Source organism: Patella vulgata, chromosome 1, assembly GCF_932274485.2.
Source record: "Patella vulgata chromosome 1, xgPatVulg1.2, whole genome shotgun sequence".
Taxonomy (NCBI): domain Eukaryota; kingdom Metazoa; phylum Mollusca; class Gastropoda; family Patellidae; genus Patella; species Patella vulgata.
This window is the reverse complement of record NC_065879.2, coordinates 27,375,445-27,387,854: the sequence shown is the minus strand read 5'-3', so window position 1 is coordinate 27,387,854 and position 12,410 is coordinate 27,375,445. Positions and strand designations below refer to the sequence as shown.

General features: G+C 33.5%; 1 protein-coding gene across 2 annotated transcripts in view; it reads right to left on the bottom strand.

Annotated features, from left to right (window-relative positions):
- The window catches only part of LOC126811479 (ATP-binding cassette sub-family C member 5), a 68,189-nt gene that overhangs the window by 15,941 nt on the left and 39,838 nt on the right, over positions 1 to 12,410 (bottom strand). The window contains exons 1-9 of one of the 2 annotated variants that reach the window (XM_050537140.1): positions 9,232 to 9,362; positions 6,604 to 6,719; positions 6,242 to 6,313; positions 5,252 to 5,376; positions 4,586 to 4,658; positions 3,307 to 3,510; positions 2,148 to 2,337; positions 1,665 to 1,832; positions 162 to 349 (exon numbers count right to left, since the gene is read on the bottom strand). In XM_050537140.1, coding sequence (XP_050393097.1) covers positions 162 to 349; positions 1,665 to 1,832; positions 2,148 to 2,337; positions 3,307 to 3,510; positions 4,586 to 4,658; positions 5,252 to 5,376; positions 6,242 to 6,313; positions 6,604 to 6,717 — 1,134 coding nt within the window. In that variant the 5' untranslated portion in view covers positions 6,718 to 6,719; positions 9,232 to 9,362. Of the gene's footprint in view, positions 1 to 161; positions 350 to 1,664; positions 1,833 to 2,147; positions 2,338 to 3,306; positions 3,511 to 4,585; positions 4,659 to 5,251; positions 5,377 to 6,241; positions 6,314 to 6,603; positions 6,720 to 9,231; positions 9,378 to 9,632; positions 9,741 to 10,548; positions 10,698 to 10,997; positions 11,083 to 11,602; positions 11,840 to 12,410 lie in introns of those variants that run through there. The other variant, XM_050537148.2, reaches the window with a different exon arrangement.

The following is a 12,410-nucleotide window of genomic DNA, read 5'->3' as shown; positions in this document are numbered from 1 at the left end:
TTAGGCAGCTGACCCTTCTCTTTGTCACATAGAAGATGGGAATCGAAACCACACAATTTGACTCAATGACGGATCTTATGATCTGAAGTGTACACATTAGACAAATCAACCATCCAACCCTCCTAATAAATTAAGAGAAAAAAGTTATACTGTTAACTCACCCCTGAGCCCTGGTTTAACCAATATGATAAATACCAGTTAGTAAGAGCAGTTGACATAACTGATCCCACAAAGATTAAAAATACCAGAAAACAAAGGATATATCCACCCATTGCTCGAAAATATTCTGTAAATACCGACCAGTTAACACTTCCTATATCAGACTCCTCTGTCATTATAAGTTTACCATCTAAAAGTTAAATAAAGTCAACTAAAATATCAACAACATCAAATTAAGATTCATCTAATACAGAAGAATCTGCATTAAGCAGCCACCCAAGGGAATTTTCACGACTGACCGCTTAACAGGTGTGGCCTCTTAATAAAATCTCGGTGCTTTTTGTGCTGACATAAATTAAATATTACGCTTGGATGCATTGGAAGCGAACATCAATACTTGCATCGGTAAATTTGACCGTCGCTGAATCTTGCACCGAACGAAAATTCTTTACTCAAGTCTCGCACATAACTTCTTTAAACTTGTCATTTTGTACCGACCTTCGATACTACTGTCTACCATTGTGATGCATTCGATAATATTTATCCATTTTTGTGAAGAAAATCGATGAATTAATTTTATTTTATCAAAAAAGAACGTGAACAAAAAAACATCGCTGATTTTATTACCTATTTACAGGGGGTGTAACTCTGTATGTAATATTATAGGAGGCGCTAAATTGTCTGTTTAACAACAAAGTGGCAATGGAACAGAGATACTAGATGATCGTGACAAAACTCGGTACTTTTATTTTATTCAGTCAGTATCAAATAATGTGTCATTTCGCGTGAAAACAATGATCAGGTTAGTCGTTTAATAAAACAAAAGATTAATTAACAGATTGATTGTTATTTTTACATTTCTTTTTACCTGATCAGTGGGGGTCCAGTTAATTAACTACTACTCACAGGATTAGCCGGGGTTTTACAAAGAACGACAAGATGGTGTCATTCAACAATGGCCGTTGAATGGGCTATGTTTTGGTGAATTTATTAGTAAAATAGTTAGAGGAGTGACCGTTGAATAAAGAGATGAAACAATAGAATTATTACGGGGGGAATTTATCGTGACCTCTTACAAGGAAATGTCGCTGAATAGGAGTGGCTGCTCATACAGATTCTACTGTACATTTATATATTTTGCTCTAATTCAAATTAAATAATTCAATTATCCCATTATAAAAGACAACACCCATGGGTCTAAAAAATCATATCCACGGTAAAGGAGCTGGCCTAGTTACCTTTAAGAGAATAAAACAGCCTACTCTTCTTTGGATTTCCAACTTTTAAGGGTTATTTTATGTGTACACAGGATCTCATTTTTTCGTACCATCCAAACGACTAGACTCTGTCCTTGACAGGCCCTACACGTCATGCACCACTGACGTAGGGAAACACGGGGAGTGAATGCGTCATATCCTGGTTAGCGAGGAAGCGTCTTACACACTAAGTCACCTCAGCTCCCTTTGTCAACTACCTTAAGACTGGAAGAGTATATCAAGACATACCATCATCAATTTCACTAGTGACAGACATTGCACTGAACTGTCTTTCTAACTTTTTCCCATTTTGTACACCATCTTCAGCTTGAGATACAGTAGACATTGTCCTTTGTAGTACTAATGGTGGCATGTTGGAATCGTGATTCATATCTTTAGAAACAGATACCAAACGGGCTGAAAAAAAAAAGGATAACAGAATTAAAATTCCAGTCAGCAACGTTACCTTTTAATATTTTTATGTCTCCAAGCTAATCTGGGTTATTTGATTAAGCCACTCATCTTTACGAGTTAATCTGTGTTGGATTATTTATGTTTATAATGTGATATGTATAACTTGGTGCCAGTGCTATTATAGACCATGTGTGAGGTAAACTGAATCTATATCAATGGCTATTATACACGTCCTGCTTCCTGTATTGTCTATCAGCTCTAATCCGTATTCTGAAAAATGTCAGAATATTTTAAAATGATAATATAAAGATTGCTTACGTCTGATATCACCATTGATTTCTATTTCAATTTGTTCATCTAGTTTATCTAGTTCGCCTGTCTGTTCAGTGTTAAATAGATTAACTAGGCTATAGTATTCTCCTTCAGCTGTCATTAGATCCTCATGTTTACCAATTCCAGCTATCTGACCATCACGTAGATATATGACTTCATCACATTCTGGTAAATACTGAAATACAAATAAACAATAATATCAAAAAATCAAAACTGGTGCTCAAATACTACTGCTTCACTTAAAAGAACTGCATAAATTGTTTTTATTTTTAAAAAACAAAAACTGAGAACCCAAATATTTTTCATTGTATGGCCTATAATTTTTGATAATTTATGAGTTGCAAACAAAATTGCAACATAATCAACCATGATTAACATGTTTTAGCTTCTGGTGATTGGTGGAGACATTTTCGTTTTCAGTTGTTTTATGGGTTTTCTACATGAGAGGCTATTCTCCAAAATGACCTAGTTTGTGTCGAGTGGACGTTAAACCCCATTTCTCTCTCTCTCTCCTCTTGCTATTGCTATTTCTGACAAAAAACTGTCCATTTTTATTGCAAATCAGAACTGTAAAATACTTCTGAATATGAACTTGATTCTCATTCATCAAGGAGCAGAAATCACAACATAATTCTAATCATTAACCTAGTAATGTGTATACAAATATGCTTTTTTCAATGCATGTAGATTTTCCCTTACATAAGGTAAGTTGGCTATGTACATACATGTATGTATAAATGCTAATTTATGAACAGCCCAGTATCTATGATTAAGCAAGAAGTTACGGGCATTGAGAGAGAGAGAGAAATGGGGTTTAACGTCCACTCGACACAAACTAGGTCATATAGCAGGGGTCTTTATCAGTGGGAGGAAACCGGAGGACCCAAAGAAAATCCACAAGGTTGGACAGGCGACCCTTCTGCTTGTCACATACAACCGGGGAATCGAAACCATGCCAGTTGACTCAATGACAGACTTTATGGTACAGTGCGCACGTGCAAACCATTCAGCCATCCAACCCCCCTACAGGCATTGAAGTAATCATATTAGCAAACACATTACTAGACTAAGAGGTAGAATAATGCCTTGTATTCTGCTCCATACACCTCCACTATAATACAACATCTAATCAAATAAATCTAACCTGTAACTGATGTGTAACAAAGACAACTGTTTTATTTTTTAGTAGTTTTTGTAGACATTGAGTAAAAATATGTTGACCAACATGTATATCTACAGCTGAGAGTGGATCATCTAATAATATTATATCTTTCTCACTATAAACAGCTCTAGCTAAACTTATTCTCTGCTTCTGTCCACCACTCAAATTCATACCACGTTCTCCAATCTATAAAATTATTATAAACATTATTCATCAGTTATTCATTTAGAAAAGAGAAATTGCTAAATATATTATAAGAGGAAATATTTTTCTGGTCAAAACAATCAACTTAACATGTATTTTGTGAACAAAATAAAAAAAAACAACCCATAATTGGGTATGGCTAATATATAATTTATCAAGTTAGAATAGTGTGATACTTCTACATTTGCTAATTATGAGCTGTAACCTTTGACCTTATGGTTCAGCCCATGCCACCATACTTTTCAAAGCTACTGGTTGACAGGAAGGATTTCTTTAGGTTTTTTTTATTATGAGCTTACTACATTTATACAGTTCATACATTTATTTTTCTGGGTAAAACGTACATACAAAAACGATTTAATGACTAATTAAAGTTACAATTTCATATTTTCTAAGAAAGTCAAAACATAATTATTTCTATGTCTTTTGCGCAATAGGTTGTCAACTCACTATTATACGATCATAGGCTTTCTTTCTCACACTTAAACATCTTCACACCGGAAATAATAACACAATTACCTTCCAATTACCTCCCTTGTTTTCCTATTCCCCACCATGGAATAGCTATCTTCAAACGTTTGAATTTGAAGTTGAAAATGATATTTTTGCCAATTTCTCAACTGGCAATAGTGAATTATAGGATTAATAGGATTATTCTTTAACAAGGTAGGACTGTTTATAGATACCATTTATTTTAGGGCTTTATTTTAATACATTTTAAAAATATAACTTAAAAATATGAAATTGTAACTTTAACTTTGGGGGATTGGACAGAAATGGAATTTAACGTCTCATAAAGACAATACTATGGTCTCTGTGCAATGCTAGAAAGGAGAATTCTGAAAATGACTGCAGAGATTCCATCAACTCCTCTTCATCAAATTTCAAGAGTGAAGGGTTCTTTTACGTGCACTCAACTGTGAACACGAGTGGATCTCAGTATTTGTGGAAAAATATATTTAAAGACCTTAGCTCAATTACTAAACATCAGGTGAAATGGTTTTAAGGGTGAGGATGGACGAGAATGTTCTACACCCTGCCAACACACCAGACTTACCTCTGTCATATCACCAGATACAAAGGAATCAAAATCATCCTTTAAACAACAAGCTGATACAACTTCATCATATCTGTAATATAAATAATAACTTCATTATATCTATAATACAAATCATAACACAGATAATAATCAAGCTAATGAAGACAGATATAAAGTGCTGCCATTAGTGTAAACAGGACGTACCTCAGTTTTTGTTCAATCCAAACGACTGGACGCTCGCTTATCCTTAGCAACGCCTCTGTCCTACAGGTAAGAGGATGCAAGGCTTGAAAATTCTGAAGAATTTTCTCGGCTAACACTGGGATTGAAGCCGAAACCTCCTGGTTTGTGAGCCATCACCTTTTTCTCAAAGCCTCACCAGTATATTGAGTTGTGCCCCTTTTACTTTAAAACATGACACGCTTCAGTCTGTTTACAGTCATATGTGTTGTTTTAATGATCAAAAGTGAGACAATATAGTAATATATTGATGTATCAATATATAGGTACAATCCTACACATGCATTTCAATGAAATTGTCACACAACGGAAAGTTTCATCTGGTATAAAATTATATACGAATTGCAAGCAGCCCATACCATTATTCAAAATAATGGTACACCAGCATCAAACATTATTTTGTTTACATGTAAGATTATTAAAAGTAATGAAATATATACATACTTGTCTTTATCATAAGGAAAACCAAACAAGATATTTTCACGGGCTGTAGAATTCATAATCCATGCCTGTTGTGGTACATATGCTATACTTCCTTTAACAGCTACAGTTCCAGATACTATATCCATCTATAATACATACAATAAACTCAAATATAATTAGAAAATAATAGATAATAACGCCACACAAAAAACAAATTCTGGTTCTCAGAAAATACTTAAAAATAAAATTGATGCAGGAGAGTGTTTTATGTTTTATTTTGTCAAGAACTAGCTTGTTTTTCATTTTTTTAAGAGACACACAAAATCATTATAAATTTAATAAGAAATAAGAAAAACAGAAAATAAGTAGGAATTTAAATAACTGCCGAATAATTCTGTGACTTGATCTATCTATATCAACTTCTGTGGAAATGTTTTCAAATCCACCCGGTTTATATTTTGGCGGTTTCGATACCGTACTCATTGTTAAAGCAGGGATTTTGCTGGCTATTTAAATCAATCTCTCCGCAGAGAATATTTTTGGTCATCTCTCTCACAGTCATATTTCTTGGGAAAGATAAGGCATTTTTATCGTTTGTCAATAGTGTTTCCCATGATTACGTACTTGATGGTCGAGGCTAGTGTTCATTTCCTGTTATGAAGAAACTTTCAATAAAGTTACTTCCCTTTATCGCAGGAAATATGAATGAGCGGAAATTATTGACTTTGTTTTTATTCTTATTAAAATAAAAACATGTGACGCAGTCCATTATTAAAGAGTCGGTGATATCTGAGAGCCAAAATATTTTTTTTTGTGTGGCCTAATAATAATTTATTTACGGACCACATATAAACTTATTCAAAAGTTATTGGGACAGTATGAAAATGTCACATATATTTAATTGGATTATATCAATCAAGACTATAATTCTTTCAAACAACCAGCCCACTTCTTCTAAGCAACTTATTGAAAATTTATATGAAATGACCAGGGAATTTATCTAATACTTACACGATTTAGTATAGCCGAAATAAAAGATGATTTACCACATCCAACACTACCACAAATACCAACTGTTTTACCCTGTAAAAATCATAGATTACTTTCTTATCAATTATTGTCAGATTACAAAACACATCTTTGGGGGTCAGAAGTAATATCAGATAGGCAGAAGCAACATTAACAATTTACATGTGTTAGATGTATTAACAAATCACTTAGGACAGATGTTAAATTCAGCTTATATACAAGCATATGAGCTCTTGTTTAAGTTTAGTTCTTTTCAGAAATAACAGACCATTATTTTTTTGTGTATGCTTTAAAATGATTTCTCTAAAACATATATTTCGAAAATCAAATGTTCATATATCTACCTTCTTTAGAGTAAATGTAATATCTTGTAGAATATTTTCTTGTTGACTGTCTGAAGTTAGTCTTGTTTCTTCTAATGGGAAATTAATCTTAACACAACTTCCATTTGGTTCCATGACTAAAAACAAGTAACATAAATAACAATATTTTCATCCAATCATTTTCAATACATTAATTCTGACTATTCTATGAATGATTCGAGAGAGAGAGAGAGAGAGAGAGAGAGAGGAAAATGGAATTCAATGTTCACTGGACAAAACTAAGTCATTTTTACTTCAATAGGGGTCTCTTAGCAGTGGGTGAAATCAGGGGTACTGCAGAAAACCCACAAGGTTGGACAGGCGACCCCACTTCTTGTCATGTACAAGTTCGGGAACAAAACACCACCAATTGACTCAATGACATGATATAAAGCCCACGGGTTAGACCACCGAACCCTCCGAATGATTCTAGTCTAGATACAAGGGGAATATGAGCTTTATAAAAAAGCTACCTACAGAACTGCCTTTATTTATGTTAACAAGCGGTTGCCATGCAAGATATGCCCACATTTTCCAAGCGATGGACAGAGATAAAGGTCACAATCAGGGGCCATAATCCAGGCAGTTAGGGTCCAATATGCGTGAATATCTACAGGAACCAAGATTTTCGGGATATAAACATATATTTTAAGCTTCATCAAAATCAGATAAATATTGTGAACTCTAAAAGTCTAGAGGGTCCACAACCTTGGTATTACATACTTTTACACTATTTGCGTACAAGGAGCGGCCATTTTGTCGGTCAGTTTCATTCCGATTTTTATGAAATTTGAACTCAACCATCATTATGGTGTAACGGTGATATATTTAAACGGTTTTGAAACATATATTTTAAGATTCACCAAAATCAGATAAATAATGTGACCTCTAGAGGGTCCACAACCTTGGTATTACATACTTTTACACTATTTGCGTACAAGTAGTGGCAATTTGGTCAAAATCGAACTCAAGCGTCATTAGGGTGTAGCGGTAATATATTCAAATGTTTTTTAAAATCAGATAAAAATTGTGACCTCTAGGTAGGGCTGTACGATATTGCAAAAAGGGAGGATATCGATATTGGCATTTTTTTCAACGATATAGTTAAATATCGCGATATTTAATAATAATGTCCCTTTGCTATTAAATAAATGAAATATAAATGCATTAAAGGTGACTACAGTGTGGGTAAGAATTGCTTTATTCATACACTTTAAACTTTGCTTTTTTTATAATATAGATTTATAAAAATGAACAAAACAACATCCTTTTTGGATAAAAATGTTTCAATGCTTTTTAACACAATAACAGGAGACATTATTTATGCCTGTACATATAATTAAATTAAATACAACCGCTGATGTTTAAAAAGCGTCTGCTTCTGACCTTGTGTAGGAAAATTCTCAAATATCACGTGCAGCGGAAGTAAGTAGATGCTGTCTTCAAGTCTTGTATTGTAAGTTCAAACAGTTTTAACAAATACTAAATGATCCGGACTATCTTCCATTCAAGCATTCAATTGGCTGCGGTATTCCTGGCCTAACAGTGACAGTAATCTATTTATAGATCGTTTTATTCTTGCTTTCAGAAATTAAGTTTCGCAGAGTTTTCTAAAAATATTCGTTTTTTAAAAATATGACAACCAGCCTGGTAATTAGCCGCGGTAGTGGGAAATTTCAGGCGTTTAGTTGGCCTAAGCTTTACATGTAGTAACAACTGACAATTTATTGTCAACTAAAAACAAAGTAAAAGTAACGCATACACGATGCAGTGAAAAACGGCGGCGGACACTGCGCAAGTGTTTTCAACATTTAACGATTCTCAAAACATTAGTTTTATTATAGTTTATTGCCGTCGGCTAATTTCCACTGCTGTATAGTGTATTTATTATCTATTTTTATGATAATTTTTTCGATATTTGAAGTTTTTGGCGATATTCGATAAACCACTATATTGACGATTTTTGGCCACATGATATCGTAGTTGGGTCTGAAAATACCATATCACGATAAATGACTATATCAAGAATATCGTACAGCCCTACCTCTAGAGGATCCACAAGATAAAAACACGATTTTTCGTACAATCCTGATCAGGAGCCATAATCCAGGAAGTTACGGTCCGATATGCGCGAATATCGAACGGAACCAAGATCTTAGGGATAGAAACATATTTCAAGTTTCATAAAAATCGGATAGAAATTGTGACCTCTAGAGGGTCCTCAACTTTGGTGTTACATACTTTTACACTATTTGCATACAAGGAGTGGCCATTTTGTCGGGAAGTTTTAGTCCGATTTTTACAACTTCAAACTCGGTCATCAGGGTGTAACGGTAATATATTTAAGTGTTTTTTAAAATTGGATAAAAATTGTGACCTCTAGAGGAACCACAAGGCAAAAAACACAATTTTTCATACAATCAGGAGCCACAATCAAGCTAAAAATGCGATTATTTTTACAATCAAGGGCCATAATCCAGAAAGTTGCGGTCCGATATGCACGAATATCGAAAGGAATTTCACTTTTAACTTTTTTCATAAAAATAACAAGAAAGAAATAGTAATTGAGACACTAAAAATATAGAATATTTAATAAAGAAATATATTAACTGTTCTATACCATACTCTTCATTGTCATTTAAAAGAGGGTTGGATACAATCGGCCATGTTAGATTGGCATTCAGAAATTCTACAGCAGAGTCTTCATGTGTTACCTCCCATTTTAAATCTTCTATTTCTTCCATGATCAATAAACTCTGAAAATGTAATGTTCTCATAAGGTAAAGATATTTCAAATCATATGTACCGGTACTGTTAATTTGTATTTGATTAAGGGTTATAACTCTTTAATTACATAATTATTAGGTAATTATCATCACAAAGCAGTAGAATGTGTCCGTAAATAAACTAAAATCATAGGATTGTACATGCAGCTTGCATTGCTGCCATGCCTATGGCCTTGAACTATTCAGCTACATGCCCTGACTCAAAAAACTGATATCATTACATACCTTAAATCGTTTTAAAGAAACTGATAATTCTGATAAAGATTTGACCGAATATGGCATCACACCTAGAGAAAATCTCATAGCATTCAATAAACTTATGTAGGTGAATGCCTGAAAATAAAAAAAACCAATGTTTAAGACGATATATAACATAGGTGGCCATTTAATGAGGTGTCCATTACAAGCTTAGTCGTCTGGACTTCTTTCTAAATTGCTGTAGTAAATTGTAGTTATTTCATAATTCCTCCTGAATCTCAATGATTTTGAAAAAAACATGGATTTGTTTTTACTTTTGTTACAAGGTTTTAATGACAAGGGTAATAACGTACAAAATAATTGATAGTGACCCTGAAATTCAATAAGATTCACGGCTAGAATTCATTATTTTAGCTAGTTAAACAGTCCCAGTAAGTTAGAGAAAACCTCATATCCATGAAAACTCTGACCTGTTGAGCGATATCTAGGTATTGTTGTCAGGAGCAATAACTTTGGGAATAATTGACCCATGTCTCTGAAACTTAGCCCAACAAATTTACACAAAAGAAAATCTCAAACACTCATCTCTGTGGAGTGGTCCCGATTACATTGATGTACAACTAAATCCAATCATTATAAACAAAAATTCTCTGGAGTGATTACAAAGTTTTTGATGCCCAAAGAGATAACAAATGAGGTTGTCACTACTTGAACGTTTGAATGAAAAAATAACTATATTTTTTATTCTTCTACACCAAAGATATTGAAAACCGAATCAATTTCAGAAACTCAGTTATCATTTTCTTGACGAATGTACAATTTTATCTAAAGGGAAATAATTTGGAAGGATCATATAGCCTAATTTAATGGAAATGAATGGAATGGAAGTTAAACATACTTGAGAGTAGGAAATTAACAAAGCTGAATATATAAAAGCACCTACCTTGGGTACAGTAAGATTAACATCTGATGCTACCATGGCGATAAAAGTGGCAACAGATGAGAAAACAGGTACCAAATATGCTACACCTGTACTAATACCCTGAACATATGCACTCTTCTCTAATATAACTCGTTCTTGACTTCGAATATCTGTAAAAATGCAATAATAATATATAATATCTCTTCTGGACATCATGAAATCTCCCAAAACTACTTAATTTTATGACCATATACTAGTTTTGTGATGATACATTCTATCTCAACTAGAAGCAGAGTTATTGTATCCCTCAAAAAGAGAGATGGACGGATGGATGGATGGACCGGCCGCCACATGAACCCACTTTACTGCCGCACAAATCCATTTTAATAGAATGGGGGAATTTGAAAGGGTCACCCAAGTAACCTTGAGGGATCATATTTTTAATAAATATCATTTAAAATATGTATTACCTGCAATTGTATTAGCAAATGGTTTCTCCCATGCATACATTTTGATTAATTTGACATATGTTAATAATTCAGTCATCATTCTAACCTGTAAAATAGTAAGATTGTATTATTTATTCCTCATTCTGAGATTTTCCTTATTTATAATTAAACTAAATACTTTAAATCCATGAAGGAGGGTGCCATGAACAAATAATTTGGAATAGTAATCAATGATAAATCTAGCAAGTCTGATAATCCACAATGTGGTCAGACATTTGTTCCACACAAAATATGATGGCCAGTATCATGGTCTATCATGTAACAAATATTCAAACATTTTTATAATTCAATTTTCTTGCAATTAGTAGATAACAATTAATAAGGTTTGGATAATGTTACGTTTGAACTGAAATACTGAATGCTATTTTTCAATTTCAATTCCTTGGATTATGAAGATTATGTAAAAACACTTATAAATATTTTCAAAAAATGATAAAAAATGTCATAATCTTTGAAATTAACATCTTGATAAAAAACCTAGCCGTCTGGCAGAATTTTGAAGGGAATGCTCCGATACGAACCCAAGAATCAATCAAGATATAGATTAAAGTTTCCAGGCTACTTACTCTTTTATCAGTTATAACAATTCCTTTTCTACGTAAATATGTTGTTATTCTAGAGATGATTCCAGTTATAGGGTAAAAGGCGAAGAATATAACACACCCAATAAGAGCCCATGGTCCTAGTAGAAATACACCATATATACTACCAGATAGTAAGGTTATCGGTGCTACGAGTATAAATGGTCCTACAGCGTTCGCTTCATATACACGCTGAGCATCATTACCCACCACATTTACTAACTGAAAATACAAATAAATTTATACATTATACGATTTTATGTTTTTCTGAAACATTCCATACAACTCCATCTCAAACCTTTTTGCTTAAATTAATTTTAGAAAGAGTGAGAGTGCATGTTGTAAACCAAATAACTGATATAGATATCCCAGCATAATGGAGAAAATTATTTAGGTTGAGTGTTATTATTTAGGTTGACATTCCCAATGGAAATCAAAATGATTGTAGGTTATACTTACTACAAGAAATTTATTCAACTTACATTACATGTACAGTACTGTATTTATTCTTGATAGTAAAAATTAATAAACTTTGCCTCCTGCTCAAGGGGAGCTATGGTGGCTCTATAATCATGGTGTTGGCTCAGGGTTTCAGGGTTCAATCCTGGGTTTCCCCTTGACAGTGGTGCACAAGCCTGTCACAGACCTTGTCAATGTTATGCAACATATATTGCAACATATAATATACCTTGTGTAATAATTTGTGCCTGACAATGACCGTGACAGGCATAGAGTCTCTATGGTGACAGGTGCCTTATGTCGATGATTGACAAGGTCTGTTACAGGTGTCTTA